Source organism: Diabrotica virgifera, chromosome 5 (genome assembly GCF_917563875.1).
Source record: "Diabrotica virgifera virgifera chromosome 5, PGI_DIABVI_V3a".
NCBI classification, from domain to species: Eukaryota; Metazoa; Arthropoda; class Insecta; order Coleoptera; family Chrysomelidae; genus Diabrotica; species Diabrotica virgifera.
Genome location: NC_065447.1, coordinates 206,597,652 through 206,616,297, shown reverse-complemented (window position 1 = coordinate 206,616,297; position 18,646 = coordinate 206,597,652). Strand labels below are relative to the sequence as shown.

Genomic DNA, 18,646 nt, shown 5'->3' with positions numbered 1-18,646 from the left:
AATGGCTAATTTTATTCTTACTTTATATTTTTGAAGTTGCTGAAAACGAAAATGAGGTTTATATTGAATTTTATGTGGGGAAACATTGTCAAAATCGTATTTTACCATAAAAATAAAAAAAAAAGTGAAATCACGTTTTTTGCTTTAACTCGTTACAACTCTGGTCGATTTTAATATTTTTGCCTAAGGTTTGTACACTATATGTTGCTCACTTTTTTAAGACAACGGTATCTGTTTTAAGATTTTAGTCTTATTTTAGTAAAAGTTATGAATTTTTTAAAGTACAAGGTGCAGATTCGTGAATTGCAAAGTTTAATCCCATAGTTAAGAGGCAAAATTTAAAATTTATCTTATTAATCACGTTTATGCTATAAAACATAGAGTACAAAGAAATTTTCTGGAAAGTTTTAGTTATAAATGTTTAATAGAAAAAAACTGGCGCAACTTTTAATATAGACGTTATACATCTCCAAAATAACGCTTATTTTTCGAGATACTGACCATGGGACCACATATTTTATGTTTTCGATGGTGCTGACAATGAAAAAGAGGTTTATTTTGAATTTTATGTGACGGAACATTGTCAAAATCGCAATTTTAACCTAAAAATAAAAGTGAAGTCACGAATTTTTACGTTTAACTCGCTACAACTCTGTTCCATTTCAATATTTTTTTCTAAAATTTCTACGGCATATATTTCTTACCTTTGTGAAGGCTATGAAAGTAACTGTAGTCTTTCAGTCTTTTTTATAAAAGTTATGAATTTTTAAAAATAAAAGGTGCAGATTCGTGAATTGCAGAGTTAAATCGCAAAAATTAAGTGACAAAATTTAAAATTTATCTATTTGATTACGTTTATGTTAAACCATAGAGTTCAAGGAAGTTTTGTGGGGAGTTTTAGGTCTAGATATGTTATAGAAAAAATATGGTGCAACTTTTAATTTTAAGAAAAACGTCGTTTAACTTTTTTTTTTTTTTTAGGGCAAAATTGCGATTTTGACAATTTTCTCCCACTTAAAATTCAAAATAAACTTGATTTTCGTTTTCAGTACCATCAAAAACATAAAGTACGACCAAAATTAGCTATTCACCACCAATGATCAGTATCTCGAAAAATTAGCGTTATTTTGGGGATTTATAACGTAGATAAACGTTGCACCATTGGTTTTCTATAAAACATTTTGATCCAAAACTTTCCAGAAAACTTCTTTGTACTCATGTTTTATTTTTGAATTTGATTTAAAATCTATATTTCAAATTTTGTCAGTCAAATTTTGCGATTAAACTTTGCAATTCATGAATCTGCACCTTGTACTTCTTTTACTAGAATAAGACTAAAAGCTTAAAGCAGAAACCATTGTCTTCAAAAAAGGGAGCGATATACAGGGTGAGGTAAATAAAGGGCCTATTAGAAATATCTCGAGAACTAAAGGCAACAGAATCATGAAAATTGGAATAAAGGGGATTTGAAGGATGATCTATTAAATGAAAATATTTTCATCTCTTTGCAACTTCCGGTTATACCGGAAGTTGCTTATATTCGTTTTTTTAAATGGGACACCCTGTATATTTTTACATTTTTGGATTCTCTTCGATGTCTTCTTTCTTAAAATATAAGGTTTTGTAATATTATACAGGGTATTTTAAAAGATAATTATGTTTTTTATTAATTTCGTAGCAACATTCACACCCTGTAGAATTGTAGTAGTTTGACATCTGAAACTCTACTTACGTTCAAATGATTTTTAATATACTCTACTATTGTTAAGAATCATTAGTATAGCTAAATTTTTAATTTTAGTATACAGGGTTGGTCGAAACTCGGAATGAGTATTTTCTGAGTTTTCTTAAATGGAACACCCTGTATTTTAGTATTGTAATGAAATGATATTTTATGGTACATTTTTATTTCTTAAGCATTCCCTATACCCAACTGCTTTAATTTGTGCTTAATTGTTAATCGCACAACAATCTTAACTAAGTAGGTATTTCGACAGCTAAACCATTATTGGTAATTTTAAGGACCAGTCTGGATTAATATGTATTTATTTCTGAAAAATTATTTGGGATTGAATATTTTCACGGCCAACCTAATAAAATTTTACGTATTTTTTGTTGCAATTAATGTTTAGCTTGAATCACCAATAACTCACAAATTAAAGCAGTTAGGTATAGGGAATGCTTAAGAAATAAAAAAGTACTATAAAATATCATTTCACTACAATACAAAAATACAGGTTGTTCCATTTAAGAAAACTCAGAAAATACTCATTCCGAGTTTCGACCAACCCTGTATACTAAAATTAAAAATTTAGCTATACTAATAATTCTTAAGAATAGTAGAGTATATTAAAAATCATTTGAACGTAAGTAGAGTTTCAGATGTCAAACTACTACAATTCTACAGGGTGTGAATGTTGCTACGAAATTAATAAAAAAACGTAATTATCTTTTAAAATACCCTGTATAATATTACAAAACCTTATATTTTAAGAAAGAAGACATCGAAGAGAATCCAAAAATGTAAAAAATATACAGGGTGTCCCATTTAAAAAGACGAAGTTATATATAAGCAACTTCCGGTATAACCGGAAGTTGCAAAGAGATGAAAATATTTTTATTTAATAGATCATCCTTCAAAACCCCTTTATTCCAATTTTCATGATTCTGTTGCCTTTAGTTCTCGAGATATTTCTAATAGGCCAGTTATCTGCCTCACCCTATATAGTGTACAAACTTTAGAAAAAAATATTAAAACGGACCAGAGTTGCGAGCTAAACGCAAAAAAACGTGATTTAATTTTTTTTTTATTTTTAGGGTACAATTGCAATTTTGACAATATTCCCCCACCTAAAATTTAAAATAAATTTCATTTTAGTTTTCATCACGGCCAAAAACATAATCTAAGACCAAAATTAGCCATTCTCCACCCATGGTCAGTATCTCGAAAAATAAGCGTTATATTGGGGATTTCTAATGTCGACATTAAAAGTTGCACTATTTTTTTTTCTATAAAACATTTTGATCTAAAACTTACCAGAAAACTTCTTTGTACTCTCTACTTTAACATAAACGTGATTAAAAGGCTAAATTTTAAATTTCGTCACTCAACTTTTGCGATTAAACTTTGCACGCACCTTTTCCTTTGAAAAATTCATAACCTTTATCAGGATAAGAATAAAAGCTTGAAAGAGGTACCGTTGTCTTCAGAAATGTTAATACTGTAAAAATTGCAGAAAAAAATATTAAAATCGAACAGAGTTGTAGCGAGGTAATCGCAAAAAAACGTGATTTCATTTTTTTTATTTTTAGGTTAAAATTGCGATTTTGACAATGTTCCCCCACATAAAATTCAAAATAAACTTCATTTTCGTTTTCAGCACCCTCGAAAATATAAAGTATGAATAAAATTAGCCATTCACCCCTCCGTGGTCAGTATCTCGAAAACTAAGCGCTTTTTTGAGGGTGTCCCGCTCATGTATAAGTAATGAAAGACAGTCATAAGATTTAATTTCATTTCAGAGACCACCGCCATCTGTTTACGTACGTTTCATGGATTCTTCAGAACAGCCCGTGGTGTGCTTTGAATCGAAACCAAATCTGACTGCCATGTTAGCAAATTAATAAGAAATAATTTGTTAAAGGACGCAATAGCGACATCTAATAGATATGACAGTCAGATTTGGTTTCGATTCAGAGCACATCACGGGCTGTTCTGAGGAATCCAAAATGATGAAACGTACATAAACAGATGGTGGTGGTCTCTGGAACGAAATTAAATCTTGTCTTGACTGTCTTTCATTACTTAGTTCTACTCACAAATTGAGTACTAGGAATCAAAATACGTTGGATTTTTAGCTAGTAAAATTGACGTGTTGTGGAATGCATATTATAGATTCCCCATGTCTATTCAATTATCGTTCCGTATGCCTTGTAAATTGTATAAGGATTGGATTCAGGTGTTACCAGAATTTGGTTTTCCAGACAGCTTAAGAAATCTTTAGTTCACATTTTCTGTAGATTTGGGAGCATCCATAAACTACGTCGTAGAAAACGGGGAGGGGGCCTTTGCTTATTACGACGGTATACGACAGGGAGAGGGGGCCTTTGCTTATTACGACGGTATACGACAGGGGGGAGGGGGCCATGAGTGCACATCCGACGGCGTCGTTTGGTATATTTTGTTGCCTTTGGACCAAATAAAGCTAATTAGGTAGTTGTGAATGAATTGAGGGAAAAAAAGTATTCGATATTAATGAACTACATATTAGTACTGATTTGGATACATTCGTAAATAAAGTTTGAGAATTAACTTTAAAAAATCCAGAAATAACATGAAATTAAAAAAATCATTAAAAGGGGGGGGGGGTCATGAGTTGCAATTACAAAACTGTAAACTGTAAAACTGAGCGACTGTAAATCACGCTTTACGACGGAAGGGGGGAGGGTGGTATTAAAAATTCCAAAATTTTTACGACGTAGTTTATGGATGTTCCCTTTCTAGTTAAATTTGTTTTATTTGGTTGTTGTTAACAGTTTTACTTAAATATAACTGTCGCGATTATCACAGAAGGATTTTAGGAGAATTTTACGAGAATGGCTGTTGTTTAAATGCAAACCTATACTAAATTTACAATCAAGATGCAGTAGAAATAAACAAACCAAGACACGTTAAATGCTACTAGGAGTACTCCCGAATCATAATTTACAATGTATATACATCGTAAATCCCAAATCATGATTTCCAAAGTTTAGACATTGCAAATTATGATTCGGGGGTGCTCCTAGTAGCATTTAACTTGTCTTGGTTTGTTTATTTCTACTGTATCTTGAATGTAAATTTAGTATAGTTACTAACTGTTGGTTTGAAATAACAAAACACTCTTACCTGTATTAACTAAAAACGCTCCTGGCCTCATCTGTTTAATAGTAAACTCGTTGATAAGGTGGTGATTGTGTTCGTTGAGTGTACAGTGTAGCGACACGCAGTCTGATTGGAAGAGGAGATCTTGAAGGGTATAGACACGCGTCAAGCCCAAGCTCTTCTCGATGCCATCGGGGAGGTACGGGTCATAAAAAATCACGTTAAAACCAAATACTTTCGCCCTCAGTGCGACCGCTGAGCCGATTCTTCCTAGTCCTACGATTCCCAAAGTATCACCTCGTATCCTGGCACAGCCCGCCGCCGCTTCTCGAACCTAGGGATCATCGAAATCCATAAATAATATGTAATATGCTTTTCGGAAGTAAATGCCGGTTTAGGGTACACCTATATTGGAACCGTATTTCTCCCGATCGAATCCGATGTACTATCATTGCACTATCGAATCGGGCTTTCCAATGCAGTGTAGGCACTACGCTTTAATACCTTGGTTTGTTTTCAATCCGATATCATTCCGGATCGGGAGAAATATGGATCCAATGTAAATCCAAGGGGCTGCGATAAATGCGAGCAATTTATTGTAACTACTAGTGTTGCCCAAATGCAAGACCAAGACGAGACTTAGACAGTCTTGGTCTTGCAACAGTACACCTGGTCTTGGTATTGCGCTCCAGGTCTTGGTCTTGCAGCAAGAGTCTTGCAAGTCTCGCAGTTTCCCATTAGCCTATTACATATCGTAGAACAACGTAACAGAGTAGGTAAATTTTAAGCTTGAATTATTTATTCGTTAACAATATCGCTGTAATAATATTGTTGCTAGAAGGTAAATTCTGTGGCTTGGTTATAAAAGGGCCAATGTCAAATTTTTGTTTTTTTTTGTACAGCTTTCTTTTGAAGTTAATATTGACGAAACAAAATGTAAAAAATTGAAATTGGCCATTTTAACACAGTCACATAATGAGGCTTAATGCTAAAAGGGCCAGTGTCGATTTTTTGCATTTTGTTTAGTCAATTAAATTCAAAAGAAAGCTGTACAAAAAAAACAAAAATTTGACATTGGCCCTTTTAGAACCAAGCCACAGAATTGTCGTTGTACCTATAGGTACCGGATACCGTACCGGTACCAATGAGTGTACCAATCAAACTGTGTTTTTTCTCAAAGTTCGCATCATCCTGTGGAATATTCTGGCCTTTATAAAATACTGAAATTAAAACCCTACTACAGTCTGATATTTTCTTAACATTCTGTTTTTTATTCATTCGCTTATGTTGGATAACAACAAAGTTAGGAATTTTAATAACTAGCCATGTTTTTCATCAATACAGGCTGTTTTGAAATAAGTATGGCAAATTTAAAGGGGTAATTCTAAACAAACCGGTTACACGTAGGTATGCGCGCCATTGGTGAAAATTAAAATCTTAATTGTATGTCAAAAATGCATAATAACTACCTCTTAAAACCTACCAAATTTCATTTGCATATCTCAACCGGTTTTAGAGCAATAAATAAATCGTCAGTTTGTAAGAACAATTTTAACATCCCCTATTTCCGAAAAGAAGTATTTGCGAACATACGTTTAAAAGCAAACTGTCATTACTTTTTCGTGCAGAGTAATTACCCTTTAAAGCAGCGGTTCTCAATCTGTGGTACATGTACCACTGGTGGTACATATCATCATTTGCGGTGGTACACAAAACACAAAAACAATTAAAATAGTAATACTTAGTACGTCTTGATAATACAATCTAAAAATATAGGTGGTACCAAAAATAATAAAAAGAACTGTAGGTGGTACATGATACAAAAAGGTTGAGAAACGCTGCTTTAAAGTATACTTATTTATGAAAAACATGGCTAGCTAAAAAAGTATGTACCTAACTTTTTAAAATGTTAAGAGAATATGGGGCTATAGATGGGTTTTAATTTTAATATTTTATAAGCTAGAATATTCCATAGGGTGATGCGAACTTTGAGAAAAAAAAACACAGTTTAATTGGTACACCCGGTATAGAATGACAATTTACCTGACTAGCAATAGTATTATTACAGCGATATTGTTAAAGAATAAGGCTATAACATATTAAAAAAATCACTTCAATCGGACAACAGGTTTAGGAAATTCAAGACATCAAAAATGACCCGTTTTTAAGGTGGTGCGTTAATTTCTTGGAGTAGTATATATCACCAAACACAAAGAGTAACAAAAGAACAGTCGATTGATAAAACAAATGACCAATTTAATTTAACTACAGAAAAAACTGCTATAGGTAAGTAAATAATATGCTTTTGTCTTGCATACATTTCACTGTAAATATTTCTTTGTTCAATGCCTCGGTAGACTGTATATCGTTATTAAATATTTCGTTATTTTGTTTACACGGTATGTATCTGGTTGTATCTGCAATAATGTGTCTCGTTATTAATATTTTTAAGTATTAGCCGCATTCTTTCAGCAACTTTGCAAGAATGTAAAAATATTTCATTTTTGCATTGTAATAATAATCTCTGAGTACGTGTCAAATGTGTCAAGTGTTATTTTAATAGATATTTTGATTCGCTATGTATGTTTGTGGTATTGTTCGTAATGCGCGAAGTCCAATTTTCCAAATTTTTGTTAAACATTTTTTTGCCTCTCATAGAGTATCTAAGAATATATCCGAACTAATATACTCTCTAAAACGACCCTCAGTTCTAACTCCAAGATGTATAGTCCTGTCGCCAGGGGGGTACAACGGCCTTCTTAATTCAGATGGACTCACCCAAGTTTTTTTTATGTATTTTGGCCCGTAGAACACGAATTTTTTGGGTAACAGTTGATCCGGATGTCGATAAGATTGTTATAAACAAAGAAGTTGAGGAATTACATAACAGCGATTTCTCGCAAAACAAAACATTTTTTTGTATTTTTTGGGTCATTCTAACCAAAAAATGTACAAGTTTTTTCGTAGGATGCATAGTTTTCGAGATAAACGCGGTTGAACTTTCAAAAAATCGAAAAATTGCAATTTTTGAACCCGAATAACCTTTGAATAAAAAATAAAATAGCAATTATGCTTACCGCCTTTAAAAGTTTGAGTCAAATTATATATCTGCTTTGAATATTTGCATTGCTAAAAATTTATTTTTTGATTGTTAAAAAAAGCTTTAAACACATAGTGTTTCCCGTGCCTAATACATGCGTTTTAATGCATGCTACGTAGAAATAGCCCCGCTTGCACTTGTACCTCTTCTACTTACTCGTTCGATTTTAAATGAGAAATCATTGAAAACATCACTCAAGCACTAGGTGTTTATAGCTTTTTTTAACAATAAAATAATAAATTTTTAGCAATACAAATAATTAAAACCGATATAATTCGACTTGAACTTTCAAATGCGGTAAACAGAATTGCTATTTTATTTTTTAATCAAAAGTTATTCGGGTTCAAAAATTGCAATTTTTCGATTTTTTGAAAGTTTAATCGCGTTTATCTCGAAAACTATGCATCCTACGAAAAAACGTGTAGGAACATTTTTTGGTTAGAATGGCCCAAAAAATACAAAAAAATGTTTTGTTTTGCGAGAAATCGCTGTTATGTGATTCCTCAACTTCTTGGTTTATAACAATCTTATCGACATGCGGATCAACTGTTACCCAAAAAATTCGTGTTCTACAGGTCAAAATACATAAAAAAAACTTGGGTAAGTCCATCTGAATACAGGAGGCCGTTGTACCCCCCCCCTGGCGACATGACTAGTAAGAGTCTTGCGGGCTTAGTCTTGTTCTTGCTCAAATCTTGCACGGTAAGTCTTGGTCTTGCTCAAATTAGGCGGTCTTGGTCTTGCAAAAACGCAAGAACAAGACCAAGACTGCAAGACCAAGACCAATTTTGGGCAACACTAATTGTAACGATCGGGTTGTTTTATTATTTATCGTCGTGTGTAAACGGGATATCTCAGCGATTTATCGAAATTGGAGTTGGATTGCATGGTTGGCCGTACCCGGAATAAATTTCGGAGAATCGTACCGACTTGTCTAAACGAGTGAACAAGATGCAGTGATTTTTTGCTACAATTTTCTGTTTGTTTTATTGCCCAGTCAGAGATACAGATGTTCCGTCTGTTTTGTTAGTTTTCAAGGCGAAATGGCAGGCGTATCAAGACAAACTCATCGGGAGCTTTTGAGTGAGTCCATTGAACTTTATAAAAGTCACACGTATTTGTGACTCGTTAAGAGCAAAGAATATTCCAACAGAAATAAAAAAAAAAGATGTAGCAGATATTGAGCTCGTAAAAAATACCGGGAGTTTGATCCATCGGCAGATCGAAACACCGTTGTAAAAAAAATTTGTGCATTTCTTACGGAGTACAAGAAAGAACTGTCGAAAGTTTGCAAATCGGAAAAATCCCGAACGGGCGTAGATATAAACCTACTTTGTGGGACTTAGATAAAAGAAATGAAACTAGTCGAGCTGAGAAATTTAGCGATATTAACCTAAAAATTTACATTATATGTGCATTATATTGATTGTTTCCCACCTTTAGACCTATCGGGCGAGTTTGGAAACTACCATTGTCACAGTGACAATTTTAGTTGACATACACATTGATACCGGTAAAGGTGGGAAACAATCAATATAATGTAAATTTATAGGTTAATATCACTAAATTTCCCAGCTCGACTAGTTTCATTTCTTTTTATCTCACAACTTAATACGTTTTCCATCTTTTGCGCTATTTTGCCGGTTATTAGCACGCTCATCACTGTATATACTTTTACATTATAAATTCTTTATGTAGACATCGGTCTAAATAAAGATGGACGGAAATGTTACGGATTTCCTAAATCTTATATAAACAATGATCCTTAATTTACCTACCTATTAAAACGTATTAAATTACATTAGTGGTGCTGCTACTGTACACCCTACTAAATTATTGTAGCGGAAAAGAAATCTTGGCCGATCCCCGTATAACAGTAAACACCTCGAGAATGACGTAATCGGATGTGCTAGGCCTCGCCGGAGAATTCTGGAAGGTACGTCACGTAGGCGGAACAAGCCGATAGCTCGAGATGGGAGTCGATTGTTCCAGAATAACAACTGGGTATAAATACGGGCATATTTTGTGAATAAGTTTAGTGTATAAGATAAATTCGTCTGTAACTTATATAAATAAAGTCGTATATAAATTACGAACCGCTAGTTTTATTGTAATTAGAAGTAATTACACTAATCACGCTACAGTTGGTGTCGGTGTTCGGTAAACTTAGTGCGATATAAATAAGTGAATTACAGAGAGACTTTAAAAGACTTTTGAACTTTATTCGTCGGGAATAACCGGAGTGCGTTAATTGTTCGGTATTCGGAAAGACTTTAAAAGACTTTTGGACTTTATTCGTCGGGAATAGTTAAAGTGCGTTGATTGTTCGGTATTCGGAAAGACTTTTAAAAGACATTTTGGAAAGTACGTGTGTGCCGACCAAAGATGTTGCTACGAGAACTTACAGTAAAACAGCTCCGTGAACAGCTAGAGGAACGGGATCTGGACAGCAGTGGGCTCAAGATAGTCCTACAAGCACGACTCGAGGAAGTCCTAACGAAGAACGGAGATGATCCAGAGACGTTCCACTTCCAGTCAGCAGAACAAGCAATCTTATCGAAATTAAAAACTGTTTCTGAAACGATTGATGATACTTCTAAGTTAAGCAACGAGAAATTTGAAAGTGTTTCTCAAAAGATCGATGAAACTTCTAGAAAAAGCGACGAGAAACTTGAAGAAGTTAGTAAAAAAAACAATGAGAAATTCGAAACCATTTCTCAAAAGATCGATGAAACTTGTAGAAAAAGCGATGAGAAATTTGAAAGTGTTTCTCAAGTAATAAAAGACGTTTGTAAACAGACCGACGAGAAATTTGAAGAAGTTTCCAGAACATTCGATAAGATACAGAAAAGTGTAGACGACAATAAAGAAATGCTAGAAGAGAAGATCAAACAACTAGAGAGCATGATAACTGATACAAAAGTACAACCATCAGTTAATGCAGTAGCTTTAGATCTTGTAGTGAAGGATGAAACACCGAGAGACGAAACATCGCATCATATGAGATTTAAATTACCACCATTCGATGGGAAGTCCTCTTGGTCCATATACCTTAGACAATTCGAAGCTATTGCGACCGCCAACCATTGGACCGAACAAGAAAAGGCTGTTTCCTTGACTGCTGCTTTGCGAGGTGATGCTGCAGATATATTAAGATCAATTCCTAAGGGTCAAGAAAAATGTTACCAGACCTTGTTCACTCGTCTAGAAAAACGCTATGGAGATGCCCATCTACAACAAGTATACAAAGCACAACTGAGAAATAGAAGTCAACGAGCAAGTGAGAATCTGCAAGAATTTGAAGCAGATGTGGCTCGTGTGGTGCGGTTGGCTTATCCGGAGGTGCCAGACAGCATTTTAGAAGAAATTGCGGTAGATACCTTTGTCAATGGGCTGAAAGATAGTGAACTACAGAAAGCTTTACGACTAGCAAGACTGAAAGTTTTAGATGAAGCACTTGCTATTGCATTGGAACACGAAACGGCTAGTCAAACTTCACGAAGCCATAGAGTAAGAACCATTGAAGAAAGTGACGAACACAACGATGAACGTCTGGAGGAAATGATACGGAGAGTATTGAGTAATCAGATGCCAAAGAGACGCGAGCCTAGATGTTGGAATTGCGGAGACGTAGGCCACATTCGACGTAATTGTAAGAATATCGTACAGCCGTCGGAAAACTAGAGCGGGTCGACACCAAGGGGCAACTGCCGACCTCGAGAACTAGAGCCCCCATAGTAACTGTCAACCTTACGTCCTCCGGTGGAATCCACAACTTATACATCGAAGGTCGTATCAATAATAGATGTAGATCATTTTTGGTGGATACAGGTGCAACGAGAACTATCGCACGTCCAGATGTAGTACGAGACCATAATAAATTATCACCTGCAACAGTAAAGCTTAGAACAGCAACTGGTGAGCTAATTAATACATATGGCGAGGCTAATATGTCAGTATCCATTGGCCAGACCACAGTTGAACATCAAGTATTAATTGCCGAGATCTCCGACGAGTTCATATTGGGGATGGACGTACTACGAAAAGTGGGGGCAATATTGGATGTTCAAAATGGAGTTCTCAGGATCAACGGTGAAGAGTTGCCCTTTCACGACGACAAAGAAGATGTCATCCGCTTACTAACTACATGCGACGTAACCATACCCGGTAATAGTGAGAAAATTCTGATGGCCATGCTTGATGGACACTGCCGAGAGGGAAGTTTAAGGATGGTCGAAGATGTAGAAAATGTCGAGTTCCTAACGGCGAAAACTTTGGTAAAAGTTCGAGATGTCATCCCTGTAAGAGTTATGAATTTAAGGGAAACTGCTATTAAGTTAAGTAGAGGAGCTTTGATCGGACAGTGTGTTCCCGTGGCTTCAATTTGCTCTATGAATACCAATGAGAAATCATCAAAGTCAAAGTATCCAAAAGACCTTGTCGAGATGATCATTGAAAGATGCCAAGACCTTGACTATGAACGAACGGAAAAAGTAAGGTCTATGCTGATAGAGTATCAAGATGTTTTTGCTATTGATAAGAAGGATAAGGGCAAAACAAGCATAGTAACGCATAAAATAAATACCGGAGACGCTCAGCCAATCAGACAACGGCCTAGACGACTTCCATTTGCGAAAAGAGATGAGGCCGAAGAGATTATCAAGGATATGGACAAACAAGGAGTAATTGAACCATCGAACAGTCCATGGACATCACCAGTAGTTCTGGTAAAGAAGAAAGATGGTTCAACGCGTTTTTGTATCGACTACCGCCAGCTCAATGCGGTAACAAAAAAAGATAGTTATCCTTTGCCCAGAATAGACGATACATTGGATACTCTCTCCGGTTCTCGTTGGTTTTCCACACTCGATTTAAAAAGTGGATATTGGCAAGTAGACATGGAGCCAGCCGATCGGGAGAAAACCGCATTTTCGATAGGATCAGGGCTTTGGCAGTTCACGGCTATGCCGTTTGGTTTATGTAATGCCCCTGCCACATTTGAAAGATTAATGGAGGCCGTTTTAAGAGGTCTAACATGGAAAACATGCCTGGTTTACTTGGATGATGTAATTGTGGTTGGAAGGTCCTTTGATGAACATGCCAAGAATCTAATAGACGTCTTTCAACGATTGAGGGCAGCGAACTTGAAGTTAAGTCCGAAGAAATGTCACATGTTTCGACGAGAAGTTAGGTACTTAGGACATATTGTATCGAGTAATGGTGTAACAGCTGATCCTGAAAAGATTGATGCAATTAAAGATTGGCCAGTACCAAAAGATAAACATGAAATTAGAAGTTTCCTTGGCCTATGTACATATTACCGACGATTTGTCAAAGGATTTGCCAATATCTCCAAGCCCCTAACAAAGTTGACGGAGGAGGGCAAAGAATATACATGGAGTGAAGAGTGCCAAAAAGCTTTCGAACAACTACAAATGGCTCTGATCAGTGCACCGATATTAAGCTACCCGGGACAGGCAGGAAAATTTGTTTTGGATACCGATGCTAGCAACAGTGCTATAGGAGCTGTTCTCTCCCAAATCCAGGACGGACAGGAAAAAGTCATCGCTTATTTCAGCAAAGTCCTGTCGAAACCGGAAAGAAACTATTGCGTTACCAGAAGAGAACTGCTGGGTGTAGTGAAGGCTTGCGAACATTTCCATAAATACTTGTATGGCAGAAAGTTCCTTCTTCGCACCGATCACGCTGCTCTAAAATGGCTCATACAATTCCGTAATCCAGAGGGCCAGATGGCAAGATGGTTAGAACGATTACAAGAATATGATTACGAGATAGAACACAGGGCCGGAAGAGTTCACTCAAATGCTGATGCCCTTTCGAGACGACCATGCAGTGCGAATTGTAATCACTGTGCCAAATTAGAGGAACGATTTTGCCCCGTGAGACGAACCACCGTAATTAATGAGCAATGGCAGCCCCAACAGTTACAAGACGCCCAAGAAGATGATCCATGTATAAAAAGAGTATTGGATTGGATGCGGCAAGGTGAGAGACCTAGTTGGCAGAACATTAGTGCATGTAGTCCAGAAGTCAAGGCCTACTGGAGCCAATGGAATTGCCTGGTACTAAAAGATGATCTTCTGTACAGAACCTTTGAGAACGATGATGGTACAGAATCTAAGCTTCAGTTAATTGTACCTAAAAGTAAAGTGTCAGAAGTATTGCGTCAGTTGCATGACGGTACATCAGGTGGACACTTTGGTATTACGAAGACTCTGCAAAAGGTTCGAGAACGGTTCTATTGGGTGAACTGTAAAGATGATGTAAGAAGATGGTGCCGAAAATGTGAACTGTGTGCATCCGGTAATGGTCCGGTTGGTAAAAAGAGAGCACCCATGAGACAGTACAATGTTGGAAGTCCTATGGAAAGAGTAGCTATCGACATTGCAGGTCCATTTCCAGAAACCGATGCTGGAAATAAATACATCCTGGTAGCCATGGATTATTTTACAAAATGGACTGAGGCCTATGCATTACCAAATCAAGAAGCTGCTACCGTTGCAGAGGTACTTGTTAAAGAATTCTTTAGCCGATTTGGTGTTCCCTTGGAGATCCACTCCGACCAAGGGCGAAACTTTGAGTCAGCTCTTTTCCAAAACGTTTGTAAATTGATTGGTGCCAATAAGACCAGAACAACACCCCTGCATCCTCAATCAGATGGGATGGTCGAGAGGATGAACCGAACGATGGGTAAACACTTGTCCAAAGTTGTATCTGAACATCAGCGAGATTGGGACCAACACATTCATTTATTCCTGATGGCCTACCGCTCGGCCGTAAATGAAACTACAGGTCAAACACCAACCTGCCTGATGTTGGGTCGTGAAGTTCGGTTGCCCTGCGACCTAGAGTTTGGCTGCGGACCTTCCGAGGAACATGTTGCAGGCGAAGACTACGTTGACCGCCTGAAATTACGAATGAACAACATTCATGAACTTGCCCGACAACACATCCAGATAGCCAGTGACAGAATGAAAGATCAATATGATTCTCGATGCAAGAATGAAAGCTTCGAAGTAGGTGATCTTGTCTGGCTTTATAATCCGCAACGTCGTCGAGGCTTATGTCCTAAACTGCAAAGACAATGGGAAGGTCCATATGAAGTTAAGAAGAAAATAAATGACGTAATATATAGAATTAAGAAGTTGCCAAACGGTAAACCAAAAGTTATTCACATAAATCGTCTTGCACCATATGCTGGCTCAAATGAAACAGAAGAAGCACGAGTCCTCCAACAGGAGATGAAAGATGTCGCACAGCCAAGTTTTAATCAATTTATGTCAAATTACGCAGCGAGAAAGAGTGCTAGATTCGGCGTGACCACAGAAGTTCAGCAAGATCTGTTTGGTGTTCCAGAAAACGTCTCTCTGGCCCACTGTGTTGCCCAAGACCTCGAGATGACTAAAGGAATATCGTCCGTATTCAATAGAAAGTTCGGCCGCCTGGACGAGTTAAGAAATCAGCAGCCTAAAATTGGAAGAGTACTGCGATTGGAAGATGGTCCTCGATCTTTGCTGTATATGGTGACCAGAAAGTCTTATACGGACACGCCAAGCTACGAGAACATATGGCGTGCTCTAACTAATTTGAAGAAAATCGTGTGTAATTATGACATCAAAAATTTGGCTTTACCAAAAATAGGCCATGCAGTAGAAAATCTGGATTGGAAGATTGTGAGAAGCATGCTTGAAGTGGTCTTCAGAGGAACTGGTGTACAAATCACTGTGTGTTGCATGAACCCGAAGATGTCGTACCCTTCAAAGACAGTAGACTGTTATTTCTTCTTGAAGGGTGTATGCAGAGCTGGAGAGTCGTGTAGATTCCGCCATCCTGGGCCTTCATTTAGAGTTGCTGATCGAGACGCTCAGATCTTAAGAGGGGAGCAGTGTAGCGGAAAAGAAATCTTGGCCGATCCCCGTATAACAGTAAACACCTCGAGAATGACGTAATCGGATGTGCTAGGCCTCGCCGGAGAATTCTGGAAGGTACGTCACGTAGGCGGAACAAGCCGATAGCTCGAGATGGGAGTCGATTGTTCCAGAATAACAACTGGGTATAAATACGGGCATATTTTGTGAATAAGTTTAGTGTATAAGATAAATTCGTCTGTAACTTATATAAATAAAGTCGTATATAAATTACGAACCGCTAGTTTTATTGTAATTAGAAGTAATTACACTAATCACGCTACATTATGTTAAACCAACGTTTTTGGCTACTACCAGAGGCGTACGACGGGGGAACGTGAATGGTTGACCCTTCCCAAATTCTACGCCATTGGCGGAATTTCTATTTTAGTGCAATTTTTTTATTCTCCAGTACTTTCTATGTAAATAACATACTCTTCATTCGTAACGATAAAGCCATTAGTTTTGGAGATATTTGAAGCTAAAAACGAATGAGTATAATACATTAATCAAAATAAGTGTGCTTTTTCATTTTTAACTTAAAATATCTCGAAAACTAATGACTTCATCGTTACGAATGAAGAGTAATTATTTGCATATAAAGTATTGGAGAATCTAAAAATTATGATAAAATAGCAGTTTCACCAGTGACGTAGAATTTGGGAAGGGTCAACCATTCACTTTCCCCTGTCGTATGACTCTGGTGTTAACCAGAAACGACAATTTAACATAATTTAGTAGGGTGTACAGTACCTACACTTTCTGCCAAGTATCATTATAAGGATCTGTCAAACAGTTTTATAGTACCGGGCACACATAGTTCTTAAAGTTTTAAATAAAGAATAAATTATTAAAAAAAAAAGAATATGTACTTTAAAATTATTTGACATATCCGTGTCATACTTGGCAGAAAGTGTAGGCACTGTACACTCTAATACTAAATTATGGTAAATAATCGTTTCTGGCTACTACCAGAGGCGTACGACAGGGGAAAGTGAATGGTTGACCCTTCCCAAATTCTACGCCACTGATGAAACTGCTACTTTAGCATAATTTTTAGGTTCTCCAATGCTTTCTATGCAAATAATATACTCTTTACTCGTAACGATAAAGTCATTAGTTTTCGAGATATTTGAAGCTGAAAATGAAAAGGCACATTTATTTTGATTGATGTATTATGCTCCTTCGTTTTTAGCTTCAAATATCTCGAAAACTAATGCCTTTATTGTTACGAATGAAGAGTATGTGATTTACATAGAAAGTATTGGAGAATCAAAAAATTGCACTAAAATAGCAATTCCGCCAGTGGCGTAGAATTTGGGAAGGGTCAACCATTCACGTTCTCCCGTCGTACGCCTCTGGTAGTAGCCAGAAACGTTGGTTTAACATAATTTAGTAGGGTGTACAGTAGCAGCACCACTTACCAAATTTCGTGTTGTTGTCCCATGCCTGTCAGGAAATATTCAAAAATAAATAAAAGTTTAACTTTGACACCCTGTATTTCGGTTATTATTATCTTTTGTACTAAGCTCTTTAAGTTAGCTTAAATCGACCTGTTTTAACCTCAGGAATCTGAGGTTAAGCTATGGCCCATTCTTTACCAAACACCCTGTATTTGTCAGAATAATTGTATCATATTGTATCTTTAATGATCCATGTAAGACTCTTGTGTGTCAGTACTTGTTAGTAAGTAAGTAAAGTTGGCTTCATTCTCTTAAAGAGCCTCCTGTTATATCCGAACGACTGAGACAATTACATCGGACTCGGTGGAGCATCGATCTAATGAACAAGACAATTTCTCCTTTTTATTTAATAAAGAAATTCCCATGATCGGCTATATTTAACTCATCGAGCTTTTACTCGATAATCCCATCTTTATGTTTTTATTTTCAAAAAAGGAATAATACAAGCTTAATCAAGTAGGTAACTTAATCCCAGTACTTTATTTGCTTGATTTGTGTAAAGCTGGGATCCAACGGAACTAGACGTGGCACGCCTAGAGAAATCGAAAATATGTACCTAATAGAAATAGATAAAACTAAAGACGAGAACCAACGCAATGTGAAATGGCGTTATTTTCCCCAAAATTTGTGATTTACAATCCTTGGGCTGGGAACGAATCCTCTCTTTATAGTTATTATGGCCGGCCTGGATCGGCGCGAAGTCTCCCATCATTTGTTGGTAAATGAACATGGTTTCAAGGAAATCAGAAGCTGATACAAACCCTTCAACAAGGCTAAAGACAAGTATGATCAGTGCCGTGGTAATTTTACTATTGAGTGATCTAACGACGAAGTCGATACAACGAACTTTATCAACTTCCTCAACAGAGGAAGCACCTCTGTCAGACTTCATTAGAATACAAAGACTGCAATGGGCCGGACATGTATTTAATAGGGTCAATCCATGCCAAGTGGTCCAATATAAATTAAGTTAGTTGCTTGACTATTTTTAATATTTTTTATTTTTCTACCTTTTAAACTTCAGTCTATAGGTACAAAATAGCATTCATTTTATTTTAAAAAAAATTATTTTGCCGATGACGGCCATTTTTGTTAAAGCGTATCGATCATTTACACGGAAAACATGGCTTCGCTCTTTAGCCAATATTTTCACTGAGGTTTGTCCTAGAACAATAAATCAAAAACCAAACTTTTTAAAAAAGTATGCTGTAAAAAAACGGCCTATAGCATTATTTAATTTCAAACTACCCTTAAGGCCTTACATGAACCTCAAAATTTGAAAAGGTAAACT

General features: G+C 36.4%; 1 protein-coding gene across 7 annotated transcripts in view; it reads right to left on the bottom strand.

Annotated features, from left to right (window-relative positions):
• Positions 1-18,646, bottom strand: part of LOC126884565 (C-terminal-binding protein) — a 355,935-nt gene that overhangs the window by 65,778 nt on the left and 271,511 nt on the right. For all 7 annotated transcript variants that reach the window (XM_050650532.1, XM_050650537.1, XM_050650535.1 and 4 more), the window contains one exon: positions 4,889-5,198. In XM_050650532.1, the coding sequence (XP_050506489.1) occupies positions 4,889-5,198 (310 nt within the window). The remainder of the gene's footprint in view (positions 1-4,888; positions 5,199-18,646) is intronic.